This window comes from Hyperolius riggenbachi, chromosome 3, assembly GCF_040937935.1.
Source record: "Hyperolius riggenbachi isolate aHypRig1 chromosome 3, aHypRig1.pri, whole genome shotgun sequence".
NCBI lineage: Eukaryota > Metazoa > Chordata > Amphibia > Anura > Hyperoliidae > Hyperolius > Hyperolius riggenbachi.
Genome location: NC_090648.1, coordinates 251121052 through 251142445, shown reverse-complemented (window position 1 = coordinate 251142445; position 21394 = coordinate 251121052). Strand labels below are relative to the sequence as shown.

The following is a 21394-nucleotide window of genomic DNA, read 5'->3' as shown; positions in this document are numbered from 1 at the left end:
TTATCACGCCCAAAGTCTTTAGGCGTGCTAACTGAATCAAGCCCCGTATGTGTCACATGATACTTGAGATGTTGTTGTTCCCAACAAGGGGTACTTAGAAATCAAGTTTTTTTATGAAGAGATATGGTATATAATACAATAATTAAAAATTCTGCTGTTCCCACTTGGCAGCCTGAAGTAGTAGGAGAGCTCTTCAATATAGATACGGACACTACAGTTGCAGCGGCGGCACATTTTATAGTATGTGCAGTTCGTTCACACAGACCTTTGGTCTAATTTTTAAACTGTCTGAGGCCTGGTAAAAATCTGTAATGTGAGCTGTTTGGAAGAAATTGCTGTGTATGAATTACTATGAATTACTAAAACGGAATTTGCCTGAAGTGTGAGAATGCTTTAAAGCTATGCAATAACAGCCAATTAAAGTTACGTTTCTGGACATTGTACAGAATTCACAGAATACAGACATTTTTCCTTTTGTCCAGTATTTATACACAAGCAGTGTTTTACTATTAGGCTACTTTCACACTTAGGGCTTGATTCACTAAACCATGATAATTGATATCAAGAGTTTTGCGAGCGTTATGATTTTTGCTCGAAAATGCGAATTTTTGTGCACAATTGCAAATTTTTCACACAAAAATGCGGCCGTTTTTGCAAAAAAAGTCGCGATTGTGTGCAAAAATTGTTATGCGCGTTGTAACGCATGCAAAAACGCTAGTGCAACCGTGATATCAGTTATCACGGTTTAGTGAATTCTAGCCCCTAGTGCGGTGCAATCGTCCTGCGGCAGAGTACGCCGACAGGATAGTGCGCATTGCTCCACCCCCACTCAGTGACATACTCTCTGCTGGACAGTAAGTATATCACTGGTTTACCATCGTTCTGCGCATGCGTGCTGTGCCACTAGCGCAATTGCTCGTGCACACTTACCACGTTGCCTTACACTTGCATTGCTGCATAATCCATGTGGCACGGATCATGCGGCAACGCACTGCAGAGTTTCTGCTGGCCTACCACTAATTAAGCTACTTCCGTCGCATCGCCTCACACCGCGGGTGGTGTGAATAGTCTCAATGAAAGTAATGGCCATTGCAATGGGTGAGCAACGTAGAGTGACGCAGTAAATGTGAAAGAGGCCTGAAAATGTACAAGCAGAAGTAACAAGGAAAGTATGATTTGGCAATTACTCTATGTGGTCTATAGGTCTATAAATGTCATTCCTATAGACCTGAAATTCAGGTCCGTCTTGCAGAACTGGTAGAGATATCTCAGGCAGTGCTCTCCTCATGCTTTTACTATTTTCAGTTCCATGTGCATTCAGCGTATTAGCAATGTACAAGAGCAGACACTTCAGCAGACACTCTATTAAAATCACTTGGCTATATTGCTGATTCTCTGAAGGTAATGCTTTCTGTGCTAATCACCTAGAACAAGTGTACAGGTCTGGAATTTACAATTTCTCATTTAGCAGCTTGTTGCAGGAGGAGAATGATATAAAAAGCATTACTACCAGGTACAATGCATTTCTTAGGAGGTCAGCAATGGTTGCTTCCTTACTCCTCTCATGAAAATGGCATGCTGAAATACCGTCACATTTTCATTGCAAGATTTATCATTCGATTGGAACTCATGTTTAGTTACAATTGATAAAATGCCAGCACAAAAATTGCATTGTCCATGGATTGCTTAGAGACCTTTTCAGAAACAGTGTAGGCCTCTTGCACACTGCAAGTGATTCCGATTCAGATTCCGCTTTTTAATCAGTTTTTACATCTGATTCAGATTCCGATTTGCAGTTTGCTCCCTGCACACTGCAAAGCGGAATCTGAATCGGATGTAAAAACTGATTAAAAAGCGGAATCTGAATCGGAATCACTTGCAGTGTGCAAGAGGCCTATGATGTCTCCCACCAATTCATTCTTAGTTTCCAAACCAAAAAACAGAATAATGCATTCAATCAAAACAAATGAAATTTATGTTGCCCTTTTGTCCTGGCGGATTTAAAACACTTAAACTGTAGCCACTGGTGTGCGCTCAGTAGGCAATAGCGGTGTTAGGGAGGCTAGCCCAAGAACTTCTTACTGAATAGGTGCTGGCTTATGGAACATGAAGAGCCAAGATTTGAACTCAGGTTTCCTGTGTCAGAGGCAGAGCCCTTAACTATTTCACTATCCAGCCACTATCCACAGAATCATTGAATTAGACACATCATATCCCCACTAAAGCTACATTAGAGATAGTCAGCAAGATGCTAATATTTCTAGCTTGCATGCAAAGTGACTCCAAATTGGCACATGGCCAATCAAATGCACTTCCTACATCACTGGCCCAATTCCAAGCTGCATACATTTGCATTACATTTTCACTGATGATCTCAGTTACATTTACACCTTAACCCCTTGCCCCCTAAGCAATATTTAAAGATTGTTTCGGACAGCAGTTTAAAAATGATCTCTACACAGACATGCTGTTTAGCTCCCGGCTGAGCACCATGTTCCTCTCTATGTAGAGCAGATGGGTTACATGTGAGCACCACCACTCTGCAGGAACTTTGTTGTTCCAGGAAACAACGTGCATCATGAGAAAGCAATCCTACTAGAGGAATAGCTAAAGGGGAGGTCAGTGATCCTGAGTGTCACCTCTATACACTTTAAGCCCAGAATATTGGGAACAACAAAGATAATCTAACATGTGTACATAGCTTTAACATGACTGTATTCAACCCATTCTAGCCTAGACCCCAAGGCCCAATGCATCAACTAGTGGAGAACTGGACCAAATAGATATACTCACAGTAGCAAATACTCCGCCTTGAAGCATAGAGTCAGAAATTGTTCAGTGGACTTTGTGAGACGCTATGGAAAATATCAGCATTATATAGGGGCCTAAAAAAAGTAGTAACGTTTGGTTTATGTGGCTGATTCCATGGTCTGACACAGCGGGTCATAGTAAGTTAAAAAGGGAACATGTCTTACTGCTGAGTGGGACAGCTGCCCGTCTATTGCTACCCTAAATCCAAAGAGAGTCATTTTCCAAGTTCATTCAACAAACTGTCATAATCAAACTAAAAATTTAGCAGCAGCTAAATCTTCAGACAGCTTGAAAATTCAAATGCAACCTGAGTAAAAACAAGATTTAAACACACATATGACTGTAACTGACAGCACAGCACTGAACCATGTAATCCTACTGATTGGAATGCAGTGTTAAAGACCCTTTAACAAGAGGTGACAGTTAATTATTTACAAATGTGGGGGGAAAAGTACACAGCAACAGTCTCCAAGCAACCAAATAAAAATTTGTTTTGATTGTCGCTCTGAAAATCATTGAGATCTTTTTCTTCATCTCTGACAACTTTTCTCCACAGTACTCTTACTGGAAACTTTAAACTGTGCAAGCTAGTGAAAACACTTTGCTAGTGACCTGTTGCTGTGTCTTCACATTTTCACTACTTAGAAAATACCCCCATGGGCCCCAACCCCCCAAACACGCACACAGACACCCTGCACACCACACAATAGTTACACCAGTAATGAGATGTCAGTCAATGTTTTTCAATGTATCACTTTATGTCTTCATTTAACTTTAATGAATCAGGTGTACAATGTCAAAGCAAGGAAATTAGTTGCTAAGCTTTTTGTTTTACCACTTTGTAATGTGAGGCACTAGTGTGTACCGAAGACTTTCATTTTCACTGCCCTAACGTTTGCTAGTGTGGCGGAGGCCCTGTGAGGTGGTGTGTCTGGGTTCTAAAAGGGAACCTGAGGTGTGAGGGATATGGAGGATAACCTATAATAATATATTAGTGTACATAATCATGTGCAAACATTCTTGCAGCTGGACCGAGACACTGTGATTTAAGGTGTGCTTTTCAAAATAAAATAAATCCTTAGTGACAGTGGCTCAGTGTTAATTTCAACAGCTTGTGTGCATGGTATATTATAATTAGAAGTTACTGCCAATGCAACATATTGCCATGGAAACTAAAGTGCTGGGGTGATGATGACTACTTGTATGTTGATTATTTGTGTTTATAATAGAACTATATAATGCATACACATACAATGCAGGATGACTTTTATGGCGAAAGTCCAGGGCAACATATACTGATACAAAACTGGGATTATTAAAAAGGCTTCACTACAACAGAATACACAAGCAGATGTCTGGATGTGTGCGCTCCACTGCTGGCAATGCTTCTGGCTCAACAATATAATGTGGGGCAGAGATTTATTGGAACACAGATAAAATATTTATCTGTTCTGAACAAAATATTTTGGATCACCAGTAAATGCATCTGCGAAAACGACCACAACATAGAAAAGTACTGGGATCGCTAACAGATCAACTTTAAAGCGATATCGTCACCATAAAAATAAAATTTCAACAGCAACTAGCCTGAGTGTATTAAGTGATAAAGATGCTAATCCTGCATTCAAAACTTGCAAAAAACTTTTTCTGCTGTTATAGTTTGGAGTTATCACATACTTTATGAGCACTGGCCCTAGTGCCAAACGGTGCCAAAGAGTTGAATGCTGGGAGTTCTTTTTATCTATAATATCCGGTTCAGCGCCGCAGTGCCGAAAATCTCATGCATCCGAGCAACGTTCACCTCCCATTCATTCGCCTATAACTTTATTGCTACTTATAACAATGAATTGATCTATATCTTGTTTTTTCCGCCACTAATTAGGCTTTCTTTGGGTAGTACATTTTGCTAAGATTTATTTTTTTCTAAATCCATTTTAACAGGAAGATTAAGAAATGAAAAAAAATTAATTATTTCTCAGTTTTTGGCCATTATAGTTTGAAATTAATATACGCTACCGTAATTAAAACTCATGTATTTTATTTGGCCATCTGTCCCGGTTATTACACTGTTCAAATGATGTCCCTATCACAATTTATGGTGCCGATATTTCATTTAGAAATAAAGGTGCATTTTTTCAATTTGCGTCCATCACTATTTATAAGCTTATAATTTTTAATAATATAATAACATACTCTCTTGACGTGCATATTTAAAAGGTTCAGACCCTTGGGTAACTATTTATGTTGTTTTTGTTTTTTTTTATTGTATTTTTTTTATTTATTTTTTTATAAAAAAAATGTATGTGGGTAATTTTTGGTGTGGGAGGGAAACTGCCTATTTTAAATGTAAAATATTATAATTCTTTAATTAAAAATGTATGTGGGTGCAGTTTACTATTTGGCCACAAGATGACCACAGTGAAAAAAGTCCTGGATGCGAATGATCTCGCATCCAGGAACTAAAATGCTGAGCAGAAGTTTCCTGGGGGCAGAAATACCGCGCTCTCTGGATAGAAAGCGTCGGTATTTCTGCGGGGAATTTAGATCGGTGAATGGGGATTATATTCCCATTCACTGATCGGGGGGCTAGCGGCGTGCGGCGGGTGCGCGCGCGGGCACGCGCCCGATCGCGCGCACCACGCAGGCAAAGCAGCAGTGCCTATCTGGACGAGAAAGCTCGTCCAGATATGCCAAACCGGATATATTCCTCCTCTTCTATTTATTTCCCTGCTTAGCTTTCTTATCTGAAACACCTCTGCTCACTTGTGTTTACAAGCAAGGCTGAGGTGACTCAGCGATTGGAGGATAAGACAGTGTAGTTCCTAGTATACACCTCAGTGGGAGTGTCTGAAGGCTCTAGGAAGAGGGCAGCTAATGCATACACAATGACCAAGAGAAGGGAGGGGGGAAAACAAGAGTCAGGGAGGATATGATGTCAGCATTAGCTTGGCAAGATGGCCACTGCCTAGAATGGGATTTTCTGCTTTTCCTTTATAAAATTCACAGGAATTAGTACGTGGATAGCACAATACATCTGTTATGCAAGTAGAAGTAGTATTTATCTACTACTTATATATGTGTTTTTTATTTCTAGGTTAGCATGGGTGTCGCTTGCTCTTTAAATAGAATACAGTTTTCCCTCACACATCTACCAGCATCTATCTTGTTAGGTGAGACGTTACAGGACAAGACATCAGGTACAAACCCAGCTCACCTGCGCAGTTCAAATTTGAGTTTAATTTGAGTGATGTTGTGCAAAACCCAGTGACCCACGGTGATCATATTTCACCTTTCATGGGTTTAAAGTACCCCCGGAAACTGAAAATTTTACTACTTTTAATTTTGATATATTTGTGGTGCTGCGCCTTCCAGTGCACCCTATGGCCCCTGCTCTGCTCAGCCGTAATATCTGACTGAACAGAACGTCGAATATAGGCAGGGAGGAAGTGGCAGTTTCTCTCCCCTAACCCATCTCTAGGACCCTTCAGTCCCCGCTAATGGGTCCCGACATCAGTGTGCAGGAGAGCTGCGACTTGTATACTATCATTCTGAGATCAATCTCCAGGCCCCATTTACACTTAAAGCAGACCCAAACCAAACAGTTTTTTAATTTAAAATATTTAGTTGCACCACTCTGACACATACAAAGATAAATAAACACTCCTTCAAGCCTATGAGCATTTCAGTGCATACTTTTCACCCTTCTCTTTTTATAACTAGGGTTATACAGGTGGCAGCCATTACTTCAGAGCTTAGTCGGAGGTTTTAGATCATGAGTGTGTTTGTCATCAGCTACCTACCCTCACAGTGGTGTTGTCTATGTGAAATCTCACACAAACTGAGATCACCTCCCCTGTGACATCACCAGTAGCAGCCTGTGTCTTGTTTTTGTTTGTTATCTCCTCTACCAGTCTGCCGGATTCTGTCCTGGCAATATGAAAGGGAGGGAGGGGTTCCTCCGATAAATGCAAAATATTTTATATTTGTCATCATGCAGCTGAAAAAAGGCTGCTATTTATTATTATAAGTTAGAAAATAGATTTTATTTCTGAAATCTTGTATTTCTAATTTGGCTCCACTTTAATCAGTTGCGCTTGGTTAAAACTGAAAGAAAACTGATTTTTAAAGTAATGCCCATGTTTTCCTATAACACAGTTCCCAATATACGCGTTTTGACTGAAATCTTTTTCACAATGCACTGCTAAGGAAAAAACGAGTACTAACGCACACCAATGCATTAAAGGACTTACGAGGCGAATATTAGAAAAAATGTTAGTTACCTTATTGCAATATCAGACCTCAGGGCAGACGATCAGTTCCTCCCCTGTCAGTTTCAGGTGCTCTGTTATCTAAATCCAGGATTCATTACAGGCCCCGACCCTCTGCAGGGTCGCCTGAACTGATAAGATAAGAATTGCCGCTTTAAACAGCAATGTGAGTTACACTCGTGGCCGCCACATAGCGGCTCCCTCCCCAGCTGTGAGCCGGTGCTAGGAGGGAGGCGCTGCTATAGTAGGCAGCCCTGCCGGTATCATCCATTCACACGCCGCGGCCTCCCTTCCCCCACCCGCCGAGCAGCCAGCACATCTACTCTACCCCCTTTTTCGGAGGAATTCTGGGCATGCTGACATGCGGTCACTGAAGAGCCGCTGGCTCATATTGAGCAGAGAGTCACTGAGGAGCCGCTGGTGAGCCGGCTCACGTACGAGCGGAGTGCGGATAACAAAGAACCGCTGGTGAATCAGAATTTGGATGATACCGGCAGGGCTGCCTACTATAGCAGCGGCTTCCTCCTAGCACCGGCTCACAGCTGGGTAGGGAGCCGCTATGTGGCGGCCACGAGTGTAACTCACATTGCTGTTTAAAGCGGCAATTCTTATCTCATCAGTTCAGGTGACCCTGCAGAGGGTCGGGGCCTGTAATGAATCGTGGATTTAGATAACAGAGCACCTGAAACTGACAGGGGAGGCACTGATCGTCTGCCCTGAGGTCTGATATTGCAATAAGGTAACTAACATTTTTTCTAATATTCGCCTCGTAAGTCCTTTAAGTGAGAAAGGGCCCTTAGTCCACACAAGTTACAACTCTCCTGTGCTGTGTGCCGTTAGGGCCTGTTTACACTTAATCAGTTGATATGTGTTAGTGTGCGTTAGTATGCGTTAGTGCGCGTTGGTACATGGTTTTTCCATAGCAGTGCATTGGAAAGAAGATTTCAGTTAAAATGCGTTAAGTGTGAAAGGTGCCATAGGAAAACATGGGCATTACTTTGAAAATCAGTTTTCTTTCAGTTATAACTGACAGCAACTGATTAAGTGTAAAAAGGGCCTTACACAAACTGATCTCAGGAACCATCAGTGGGACGGGCTAGATGAGAGGAACTAGCACTTCCTCCCCGCCCATATTCAACGTTCTCCTCAGTCAGAGATTATGGCTGAGCAGAGCAGTGGCCACAGGGAGTGCTGGAAGGTGCGGATGCGGGTGCGACATATGTCACAGCACCGCACATAAATCAGAATAAAAACTAGGTTCAAAATTTTCCTGTTCAGGGGTTCTTTAAGCATTCACACTTGTCTGTTTTCTCTATAGGAAAACACATTCCACATTTCCACTAGGGGCAATTTGCAGCATTTTCTAGCACATGAATTTGAAAGGGGAATCACAGCCTATTGAAATCAATAGGCTGCTTGCACATTTGCATGTAGAGTAAAAACGTAGCCCTGGCAGCATTTTTTCAGCATCCAAATCCCCATCTAGATGACAACACAAGTTAAAATAAGGCCTTCTAAACTGAGAACCCATGTTAATCAATCGGCTAGATCACACTTAAATGCGTTTTTCGCGTGCAAAAAAAAACTGACGGGACTGCAGCATAATTATGCACTCTGTATGAGTTTTCTCTATCAAGGACATTAGCCTCTGTGAAAACTCGCATTCAAATTTTCTCATAGAAACGCACAAGATGTGCAGAAAAGGCATGCAAGGAACTGACAGATGACTGTGAATGCTGTCTTTGGCTTTCAGAGACATTAAAATTGGAATTCCATTTGATTTTGATTTAAGTTACTACACAATGCTCACTGATCTGCTTTACTAAATAAGTCCAATAACCTACCTATTCTTAGGGTTCTACTTATTCTGTTAAAGCAAACTGTAGTGAAAAATTCTTAAGAGCTATGGGCTCTAGTGAAGGTTGCACTTTGGGACCCCTCAAGCATTGTACACCTAACATATGATAAGAGGCAACAAAATCTGCCAAGGACAGAAGCAGTATCAGAGAGGTCTGAACAGGGGAAGAGAAGAGTTTGTTAAAGATAATCACTATTAAAAGCACACATAGGCCTCAATTTACGAAGCAGTTTAGACTAGTCTACTGATGGTTTTTGATCTACTGATGGTTTGGTCAGCTGCATCAAAGAGGAATTCACTATTACCAAATGTTTTAGACCTGTTTTTAGACCTGGTTTAAATCATTTGGTAATTAGGTGGGTAAAGCAGGGGAAATGATCAAAAGATGCAATTCACAAACAAGTAGCTATGACGGACATCCTTCTCCTCTGATGAGCTCTCCTCTGCATACAATGAAACTCCTGCATAATTAGTTCAAAAGGTTCCATCCTCACATCTAAAATACCTCACAGAATTACTTTACCTACAGAAATCAGCTGGTCTAATCTCTGCCAGAAAAAGTGAGCGTGGTAACTCCTTGTTTGCCTTTGTGAATTGTGTAATTACTGAATGTTAGACCAGGTCTAAAAACATTACACTAAACCATCAGTAGACTAAAAACCATCCGTAGACTAGTCTAAACTGCTTAGTGAATTGAGGCCATAGAGATGATCATTTCTACCACAGGTGCCAAAGAACAGCCAATACAGTGGTAGGAGAGACCCTTGGGGCCCCTCTGGTCCAGGAGCCCTGGTGAGGTCACACCTTTTGCACCCCTATTCCTATGCCACTGGTATTTATGAGCCACGGCAAATAAAGATGTCCTAAATTGGTAAATACATCCCTATTACCCCAGTGTCCTGTGCTCAGCATTGCAATGGGTTACATATTATGTTGCTGCTGTATAAATTACAATAAAATATTTCCTGCATTGTTTCTCCATCAGGGCCTTTTATCAGCTACAAGTCCACCATCTGCCACCGCAGCCTGGATTTCTGAGATAAGTGTAATATGATGCATTGATGTATCCATAATTGATGAGTGTGTGCTCAGTGCTGGCCTAGCCATGGTATTGTTTTGCAGAAGACAACAAGGCTGTTCATTTCTCAGAGAGCTGAACACTCTCAGTATTACCTTAAATATGCAGCTAGTGTTTGTTAGTTACTTATGCTGCAGCAAGGCTGTAGAATTTACTACGTAATTACTCCATCTCTCAGATGCTACTTGATCCTTGCATTCTGATTGTGCATTTAACAACACTTCGATGAGCTGACATTTCTACATTTACTTTGTCAAGTTGATATACAAGTTGGCATTGGTAGCTCCTCGTCCTTGATTACCCATGCTTCAAAGAATAAAATGTATAAACAAGAAACTGTTAAAAAAAAAATTATGTTTTCTTGATAAATTGTACAATGGATAAATAATTAATTACATAAAAAGAATACCTTGCATGGCAGATAAATGCAAACGGCTGTTATTTTCTGGATGGTGATGGAGTGTATGTGTGTGTGTATAACAGTACAGCATTTCACATGATTGAATCAGAAGAGTAATGTTGAGGTAACACTTTACAGGGCTTTTTGGTCTCTTTTGGTCCCTATACTTTCCTAGTGATTTTAGGTCACACCGAGCTGCTTAGGTATTCTGTTATAAAGTCTCCACAAATTTTAAGGTGACTGATCAGTTCAAAGTGCTGCAACCTAACAGCATTCAGGAGTGGGACTTCAGGTGATCCTCAGGTGGTGCAAAAACCTAGTTGTATACTTGAGAAGTGACATAGGGGTATATTCACTAAGCAGAATAATTTGCGTAATGTCTTACCGCACAATGAGTAGAGCTTAGTGCATTGCATGTAATGTATTGCATTTTGCTCTACTCATTGTGTGGTAAGACTTTACGCACATTATTCTGCTTAAAGAAGTTTAGAGAATATAGGCCCCATTATTACAGCATGGGTAGGAACCCTGCAGACATAGCTATCGGTGGTAAACTAAGGTTTTAACCACTTCCCGACCGCCTAACGCACAGGGGCGGCCGGGAAGTGGAGCTCTTAAGGACCAGCTCACCCACAGAGGCGGCGGTCCTTGTAAGGGCATGGGCGGAGCGATCGCGTCATCCGTGACGCGATCCTCCGCCGGCGCCTGTCACCGCTCGCCCGCCGCAACATCCCGCCGGCTATACGGAAGCGCCAGCGGGATGTTAACCCCGCGATCGCCGCATACAAAGTGTATAATACACTTTGTAATGTTTACAAAGTGTATTATACAGGCTGCCTCCTGCCCTGGTGGTCCCAATGTCCGAGGGACCACCAGGGCAGGCTGCAGCCACCCTATGTCGCACCCAAGCACACTGATTTCTCCCCCCCCCTGCCCCAGATCGCCCACAGCACCCCTCAGACCCCCCCCTGCCCACCCACCAGACCCCTGTTTGCACCCAATCACCCCCCTAATCACCCATCAATCACTCCCTGTCACTATCTGTCAACGCTATTTTTTTTTATCCCCCCCCTGCCCACTGCCCCCTCCTGATCACCCCCCCACCCCTCAGATTCTCCCCAGACCCCCCCCCCCCCCTGTGTACTGTATGCATCTATCCCCCCTGATCACCTGTCAATCACCTGTCAATCACCTGTCAATCACCCATCAATCCCCCCCTGTCACTGCCACCCATCAATCAGCCCCTAACCTGCCCCTTGTGGGCAATCTGATCACCCACCCACACCAATAGATCGCCCGCAGATCCGACATCAGATCACCACCCAAACGCAGTGTTTACATCTATTCTCTCCTCTAATCACCCACTAATTACCCATCAATCACCCCCTATCACCACCTGTCACTGTTACCCATCAGATCAGACCCTAATCTGCCCCTTGCGGGCACCCAATCACCCGCCTATACGCTCAGATTGCCCTCAGACCCCCCCACCTTATCAATTCGCCAGTGCAATATTTACATTACTGTTCTTCCCTGTAATAACCCACTGATCACCTGTCAATCACCCATCAATCACCCCCTGTCACTGCCACCCATCAATCACCCCCTGTCAGCCCCTAACCTGCCCCTTGCGGGCAATCTGATCACCCACCCACACCAATAGATCGCCCGCAGATCCGACATCAGATCACCACCCAAGCGCAGTGTTTACATCTATTCTCTCCTCTAAACACCCACTAATTACCCATGAATCACCCCCTATCACCACCTGTCACTGTTACCCATCAGATCAGATCCTAATCTGCCCCTTGCGGGCACCCAATCACCCGCCTACACGCTCAGATTGCCCTCAGACACCCCCTTATCAGTTCGCCAGTGCATTAGTTACATCTGTTCTTCCCTGTAATAACCCACTGATCACCTGTCAATCACCTGTCAATCACCCATCAATCACCCCCTGTCACTGCCACCCATCAATCACCCCCTGGCACTGCCACCCATCAATCACCCCCTGTCACTGCCACTCATCAATCAGCCCCTAACCTGCCCCTTGCGGGCAATCTGATCACCCACCCACACCAATAGTTCGCCCGCAGATCCGACGTCAGATCACCTCCCAAGTGCAGTATTTATATCTGTTCTCTACCCTAAACACCCACTAATTACCCATCAATCACCCCCTGTCACTGCTACCTATCAGATTAGACCCCTATCTGCCCCTAGGGCACTCAATCACCCGCCCACACCCTCAGAATGCCCTCAGGCCCCAGCCCTGGTCACCTCGCCAGTGCATTGCTTGCATCTATTCCCCCCTCTAATCACACCTTGAGACACCCATCAATCACCTCCTGTCACCCCCTAGCACACCTACCCATCAGATCAGGCCCTAATTTGCCCCGTGTGGGCTCCTGATCACTCGGCCAAACCCTCAGATCCCCCTCAGACCCCCTTCCGATCACCTCCCCAGTGCATTGATTGCATCTATTTTCCCCTCTAACCACCCCCTGAGACACCCATCAATCACCTCCTGTCACCCCCCCCTAGCACTCCTATCCATCAGATCAGGCTAAATACAACCTGTCATCTAAAAGGCCACCCTGCATATGACCGGTTCCACAAAATCCGCCCCCTCATAGACCACCTGTCATCAAAATTTGCAGATGCTTATACCCCTGAACAGTCATTTTGAGACATTTGGTTTCCAGACTACTCACGGTTTTGGGCCCGTAAAATGCCAGGGCGGTATAGGAACCCCAGAAACTGACCCCATTTTAGAAAAAAGACACCCCAATGTATTCTGTTAGGTGTATGACAAGTTCATAGAAGATTTTATTTTTTGGCAACAGTTAGCGGAAATTGATTTTTGGTTTTTTTTCACAAAGTCTCAATTTTCACTAACTTGTTACAAAAAATAAATTCTATGAACTCGCCATACACCTAACGGAATACCTTGGGGTGTCTTCTTTCTAAAATGGGGTCACTTGTGGGGTTCCTATACTGCCCTGGCATTTTAGGGGCCCTAAACCGTGAGGAGTAGTCTAGAAAACAAATGCCTCAAAATGACCTGTGATTAGGACGTTGGGCCCCTTAGCGCACCTAGGCTGCAAAAAAGTGTCACACATGTGGCATCGCCGTACTCAGGATAAGTAGTATAATGTGTTTTGGGGTGTTTTTTTACACATACCCATGCTGGGTGGAAGAAATCTCTCTGTAAATGGACAATTGTGTGTAAAAAAAATCAAACAATTGTCATTTACAGAGGTATTTCTCCCACCCAGCATGGGTATGTGTAAAAATACACCCCAAAACACATTATACTACTTCTCCCGAGTACGGCGATACCACATGATTGGCACTTTTTTGCAGCCTAACTGCGCTAAGGGGCCCAAAGTCCAATGAGTACCTTTAGGATTTCACAGGTCATTTTTGTTTCAAGACTACTCCTCACGGTTTAGGGCCCCTAAAATGCCAGGGCAGTATAGGAACCCCACAAATGACCCCATTCTAGAAAGAAGACACCCAAACATATTCCGTTAGGAGTATGGTGAGTTCATAGAAGATTTTATTTTTTGTCACAAGTTAGCGGAAAATTACACTTTGTGAAAAAAAACAATTAAAATCAATTTCCGCTAACTTGTGACAAAAAATAAAAACTTCTATGAACTCACCATACTCCTAACAGAATACCTTGGGGTGTCTTCTTTCTAAAATGGGGTCATTAGTGGGGTTCCTATACTGTCCTGGCATTTTAGGGGCCCTAAACCGTGAGGAGTAGTCTTGAAACAAAAATGACCTGTGAAATCCTAAAGGTACTCATTGGGCTTTGGGCCCCTTAGCGCAGTTAGGCTGCAAAAAAAGTGCCAATCATGTGGTATCGCCGTACTCGGAAGAAGTAGTATAATGTGTTTTGGGGTGTATTTTTACACATACCCATGCTGGGTGGGAGAAATACCTCTGTAAATGACAATCTTTTGATTTTTTTCACACAATTGTCCATTTACAGAGTTATTTCTCCCACCCAGCATGGGTATGTGTAAAAATACACCCCAAAACACATTGCACTACTTCTCCCGAGTACGGCGATACCACATGTGTGGCACTTTTTTGCACCCTAACTGCGCTAAGGGGCCCAAAGTCCAATGAGTACCTTTAGGATTTCACAGGTCATTTTGAGAAATTTTGTTTCAAGACTACGCCTCACGGTTTAGGGCCCCTAAAATGCCAGGACAGTATAGGAACCCCACAAATGACCCCATTTTAGAAAGAAGACACCCCAAGGTATTCTGTTAGTAGTACGGTGAGTTCATAGAAGATTTTATTTTTTGTCACAAGTTAGCGGAAATTGATTTTTATTGTTTTTTTTTTCACAAAGTGTCATTTTCCGCTAACTTGTGACAAAAAATAAAATCTTCTATGAACTCACCGTACTACTAACGGAATACCTTGGGGTGTCTTCTTTCTAAAATGGGGTCATTTGTGGGGTTCCTATACTGTCCTGGCATTTTAGGGGCCCTAAACCGTGAGGAGTAGTCTTGAAACGAAATTTCTCAAAATGACCTGTGAAATCCTAAAGGTACTCATTGGACGTTGGGCCCCTTAGCGCAGTTAGGGTGCAAAAAAGTGCCACACATGTGGTATCGCCATACTCAGGAGAAGTAGTATAATGTGTTTTGGGGTGTATTTTTACACATACCCATGCTGAGTGGGAGAAAGATCTCTGTAAATGGACAATTGTGTGTAAAAAAAAAATAAAAAAATTGTCATTTACAGAGATATTTCTCCCACCCAGCATGGGTATGTGTAAAAATACACCCCAAAACACATTATACTACTTCTCCTGAGTACGGCAATACCACATGTGTGGCACTTTTTTGCAGCCTAACTGCGCTAAGGGGCCCAAAGTCCAATGAGCACCTTTAGGCTTTACATGGGTGCTTACAAATTAGCACCCCCCAAAATGCGAGGACAGTAAACACACCCCACAAATGACCCCATTTTGGAAAGTAGACACTTCAAGGTATTCAGAGAGGGGCATGGTGAGTCCGTGGCAGATTTCATTTTTTTTTGTCGCAAGTTAGAAGAAATGGAAATTTTTTTTTTTAAAGTGTCATTTTCCGCTTACTTGTGACAAAAATTAATATCTTCTATGAACTCACTATGCCTCTCAGTGAATACTTTGGGATGTCTTCTTTCCAAAATGGGGTCATATGGGGGGTATTTATACTATCCTGGAATTCTAGCCCCTCATGAAACATGTCAGATGGTCAGAAAAGTCATAGATGCTTGAAAATGGGAAAATTCACTTTTTGCACCATAGTTTGTAAACGCTATAACTTTTACCCAGACCAATAAATATACACTGAATGGGGTTTTTTTTAATCAAAAACATGTTTGCCCACATTTTTCGCGCTGCATGTATACAGAAATTTTACTTTATTTGAAAAATGTCAGCACAGAAAGTTAAAAAAATCATTTTTTTGCCAAAATTCATGTCTTTTTTGATGAATATAATAAAAAGTAAAAATCGCAGGAGCAATCAAATAGCACCAAAAGAAAGCTTTATTAGTGACAAGAAAAGGAGCCAAAATTCATTTAGGTGGTAGGTTGTATGAGCGAGCAATAAACCGTCAAAGCTGCAGTGGTCTGAATGGAAAAAAAGTGGCCGGTCCTTAACCTCCCTGCCGTTATAAAAAATTGCTGCGCACGGCAGGGAGGGTGTTTTTTGGCTTTTTTTTTTTTTTGTAGCATGTAGCTAGCCTAGCGCTAGCTACATGCTTCCCCCCCTCCCTGCGGCGTCCCCCCGAATGCGCCGATCGCCGCCGGCGCATTAACCCATCCGGAAATCCCGTTCTGAACGGGATTTCCAGGAGGGCTTCCCCCGTCGCCATGGCGACGGGCGCGATGACGTCACCGACGTCATCGACGTCGTGACGTCAGAGGGAGTCCCGAACCACCCCTCGACGCTGCCTGGCACTGATTGGCCAGGCAGCGCACGGGTCTCGGGGGGGGGGCACCCTCTGATGGGGCGGGTTGCGGCGAATCGGCGCGGAGCGGCGGCGATCGTAAGTTACACGCAGCTAGCAAAGTGCTAGCTGCGTGTAACAAAAAAAAAATTATGCAAATCGGCCCAGCAGGGCCTGAGGAATCCTCCGCAGCAGGTTACCCCGAGCTGAGCTCGGGATAACCGGCAGGGAGGTTAAGGGGTGTAAAGCCCTAGGTCCTCAAGTGGTTAATCACCAAGGTTGGAGCTACTGGTAAGACCTGGATTTTTATTGCTGTGTATCACCACCTGAACGAATGAATACTAACCTGACAGCAGGTTGCTAAACTTCTGACATAGGCAGAAGGAAGAAATAAAAACGTTTTTGTACAGTGGGGGCAAATACCTTTTTATGGCTTCACATCATTTCCTGTCTGTGGGACCAGCAGGGCTGATACTGAAGCCATGGAGGTTCATGGAGGGCCTGAGCACAGGAAGTGTGGTGAAGAGACTTCAATTTGGGGACAGGCAGCAGTAAAATAATCAAAAGAAGTTGCAACCTCTTTCACAACACTCCAAAACTAATGCAACATTTTCCAGGAGATGGGTTTTAATGTTCTTCCACCAGGTGACCATATTTTATTACTGTGTATTTGATGCAATACAAACTACAATTTACAGAGCATTCTCCATCCATCGACTTAAAGGGTACCTGAAGCCCCCCCCCCCCCCCAAAAAAAACACATTTGAATAATTTACCTCAGTAGTGGGATGGTCTAGAGGCTTCCCCCATCCTCCTTGACCTCACCTCTTCAGCACTGGGACCCTCTAAACATATTTGACAAGCTTCTTGAATATACTCTCACAGCCACGCTCCAATCCGTGTAGGAGTGCAGCCGCAGTGTATAGGAGCAAGTATGGTCCGTGCCTGCACAGTAACATGGGGATGCATGTGCATGGCTTATTCCACAATGCACTAGCAGCTTTGTGCTACAGAGCAGGCTGTACTTGCTCCTGCTCAGTGCGGCCATGGCCGAGAGTCTGTTAAAGCAGAGTCGGAGAACTGTCTGGATCATCTAGAGGGACTCTGGTAAGTATCTCACTTTTGGGGCGGGGGGGGGGGGGGGGTTTGTCGCAGGTTTGCTTTCATTATTTTTACTACTTTTAATGCAGTACAAAAGAGGTCACGATTTTTGTGTAAGGTGCCCTGAAGGAATGGAATATTCAACTTACTGCAATCTTTCCCTTTAACTGGATCTGGCAGTCCACTGCACGGCTTTTCTCCATTTAGTATAGCAACTCTCCATCTGGATCCAGTGCTATCACACTCTGTATATTCATAGTGGTAATCACCCTGTAAATACACAAACTCCATCATTAGAACGCTTAAGACACCCCGTGTCACTGAGATGTAAAAAATATTTAAGCTGCATCAAACACTTTCCAATAAAACTTACAAAACTAAAATGCAATAATCCTGAGTTCACATATAAGTTACTAACAGACAGGTGTATTGGGGACATGATTCATTTTCAGCTATGAGCTGTTAACTATACCAAAATATACAACTGGTGTACGATATGAATGTTATGAGGTATGCATCTAATACTGAAAATTCAACAGTGTAACAGGCGCTCATCTTTGATGAGATTTACCTGTTCTAAGCATGTTGCCAGAATCTCTGGGGCTTAGGCTCTTTCACATCTACCAACGTGCGCAGGAGCCGCTATCCTGCATGCCTTGAATAGCCCGCAGCGTGTAGTCGGGATGCTGCGGTGCGACGCAATCAGCGGTTGTAGTAATTAATTCACCCAACGGGAAACCGCAGCCTCACAACGATTAAAAGCTCCTGGGTGCATCGAACCGCAACGTACCGATACGCAGCGTCGGGTGTGAAAGGTAAAATGAAAGTCTATGGACTTTCATTTTACCTTGGTTAACGCAAAGTTTCGACTTTGCGTTACACCGCAGAAAACGGGCTCTAGTGTGAAAAAGCCCTGAGGAACCTTTGGGAACCACCAAGAGAGAAAGCCTATAAAGATCACTGGATTGTTCTTATCTGTATGTATATTATCACATGCAGGACTCCGATGTATTAAAAGCCTAGTTAAGCCTCCCATTTTTTAATGCATAACTTTTATGCAAACACAGCTGTACTTTTTGCAACAAACATATTGAAATTACATGTCTGGCTCCTGTAGCTCCTTGCTGCCAAGAGAGTAAGAAGAACAGAGTAGATCACCTGACCCCACTCACCTCCTCCTACTGAGAGAGATAACTTTTTGCCCAATCTTTGCCCAAGATTTGTCTCTTGCCCAGTCACCCTTGCTCACAATGTATTAAAAGATTTAACAACCTCACTCCTTCCAATATGTTTGAAAAAGCCAGGTATAACTCTCAGTCCAGCCTGCAAAAAAAAAACTCCACTCCTTTTTAATTTAACACTTTTTATGGAGGCAATGAAAGGAGTGTATCTATTATGGTACCGTCCCATCATGATGCCACCAGTAATAGTGCTGCCATATCCTATTGCTCCCCATTATGGTGCCCCTTTATAGTTCTTCCACATTAAGTGCTTCAACCTTATAGTGGCCTTAGCTAATGTTCCCCATCCCCTACAAAGCTGGTAGCAAAGTGCATCACTGCCTTCTCCTCTCCTCCGAACTCCCAGAGAGATAGGACCATAACGATTGTGTGCTGGAAGAGGAGATGTATCAGGAGGACTCAGAAGATGTTTGATGGCCGTGTGAGGCAGCAAGCAGGGACTGCATTAATATTTTATTAACCAGCATGCTGCTATAGCTCTTGAGGTGGTACATCAATCACTACAACCTATTAATCAGTTACCAAATGAACCACTTTTGAACGATGTATGGCAGGCTTTATATTGTAAGTGTGATGGGGAAGGCCACACTTTACCTGCCTGCCACCTTTTTGTGATTGTCTGTCTCTTGTTTGTAATATACACCTCCATCCAACTTATTACCTATAACCCTATACATTTGGTAATATATTGGTGCTTTTAAAGGGAATCTGAAGTGAAAATAAACTTATGATATAATGATTTGTATGTGTAGTATAGCTAAGAAATAAAATATTAGCAGCAGAGATATGAGTGTAATATTGTCTCCAGTACAGGAAGCGTTAAGAAACTCCCGCTGTTATATGTGCAAAAGAGCCACTGATTTCTCCAGGACTTTCAAAGTCGCAGAGAGCTCTGTCTTCTGAAGCTTATTATCTCAAGTGTCTGTCACTGTATTTTGTTTTTACAGTTCAAAAGTTCACTAGCCTGCTCTGTGAAATCACTTAGAATGCTAGGTGTAGTGTGTAAACTGCAAATATTAGAGAATGATGCAATGTTATAAAAAAAAAACCTATAACTGAAAAAAAAATATGAGACTATTTTCTTTGCTACTTCAGTATCACTTTAAGTAAAAGGTACATATTAATATTCATGTACAGATATACAATTATTTTTCCTTTTCCCCAGCAGCATTTTCCCCAGCACTTGCATTACTATGACTATTTATTTGTATTTAACATTTTGTCATCACAACATATTTTCTATAAGAAGGTCAAGTAGCAAAGTGTATTTTGTATAATGTTACACAATAAGTACTGCAATACCATTAGTGCACTGTAATAAAGTCCACCTATCGATAAATTCATCTGATACCATAGTGATTTATAGTGATATATTATACCCCCTTTGCAGACTATGCAGGCTGTAAGTCCTATCACATGCACAGCTACAGAGACTGACTGTATTCCGGCTGCATCCAATTCTCCTCCGATGTCATATTTTTGTTATTGTCTGGTTCTCATTGATATTCTGTTACCCTCATTAGTGAATGTACAGTACTATATAATATCTTATAACAGCAGAAAATGGAAATTCATCAATGTTTAGTTGTCTAGTTGCCTGCTGAAAGAGTTAACTGACTTTACGTATGTGGGTAGAAATTGTGACTTTACCTATGTGGGTAGAAATTGTGACTTTAGCTATGTGGGTGGAAATTGTAATGCATTATTGAAAAGCATATGTTGTCTACTGCATTGTTACACCTGGTGAAGGGTTGCACTCAACATGGACTGTGACCGCTGGCTAACACAAAGGAAAGCTTAGGCTAGTTGAGAGCCTCCTGAGTTTTCTATCATGTGTTTTTTTGTGCAGATGGTGTACTTATCAAAAGTAACACCTGCAAACAGAACAATTGACAATTGGCAGGACAGTGTGTGTACATGTGAAACATGAATGTGTGCAGTGAGTGTAGAATGTATTTGTAGACGTACAGTGTGTCTGTAGTGTATGTGTACATGTACAGTGTGTGTACTGTGCATATTTATTGCCAAGTATTGTACTTTGCATATATTTTAATGTAGGGATGTGCACCAAAGATGACCATGACTATTTGTCTATGTAGTCTAACCTGTTAGAAAGAGCAGGAATTGAAGTGGGAAACCAGAATGGGAGCCCAGATGGTGCAGTATGTCACATCGAGAATGGAAAGAATGTCAAATATGTGTAGATATACTCACAAAGGTGGGTTGCACAACGGGCAACCGACCACTTCAGGCAGGTGGAGATACACAAACCCGACTCCACTCAGGTATCACAGAAAACAGAATTATTGGACGCTCTCTTTGGAGAAAACACACCTACACTCTGATCACCTAGCTTGGTGCCTGGTGTAAGGAACCCCCCTCACAGGAGGCGAGAGGGGAGTGAGACACAGAACAAGGGGAAAGAGGCACCTAGGTAATGTAAAATGCTCTAGAAACAATGAAAATAAAAGAAGGTTGAGGTGGCTTACCTCAATAGACACATTAACATAAAATGAACAATTTATTAGTGTAAGTGTAAGCACAGACAATGCGTTTTGTGGGAACGTCCCCACTTTTTCAGGCCAATTCAAGTGCCGCTGGGTACTGGAAGCCGTATGTGAGGCATAGTTGGAAGTTGGAAAGTCCCCACGAAATGCATTGCCCGTGCTTACAC

General features: G+C 42.9%; 1 protein-coding gene across 1 annotated transcript in view; it reads right to left on the bottom strand.

Moving 5' to 3' along the window:
• The window catches only part of ELAPOR2 (endosome-lysosome associated apoptosis and autophagy regulator family member 2), a 124048-nt gene that overhangs the window by 61641 nt on the left and 41013 nt on the right, over positions 1–21394 (bottom strand). Inside the window, exon 2 of the mRNA XM_068276166.1 lies at positions 17629–17749. Coding sequence (XP_068132267.1) covers positions 17629–17749 — 121 coding nt within the window. The remainder of the gene's footprint in view (positions 1–17628; positions 17750–21394) is intronic.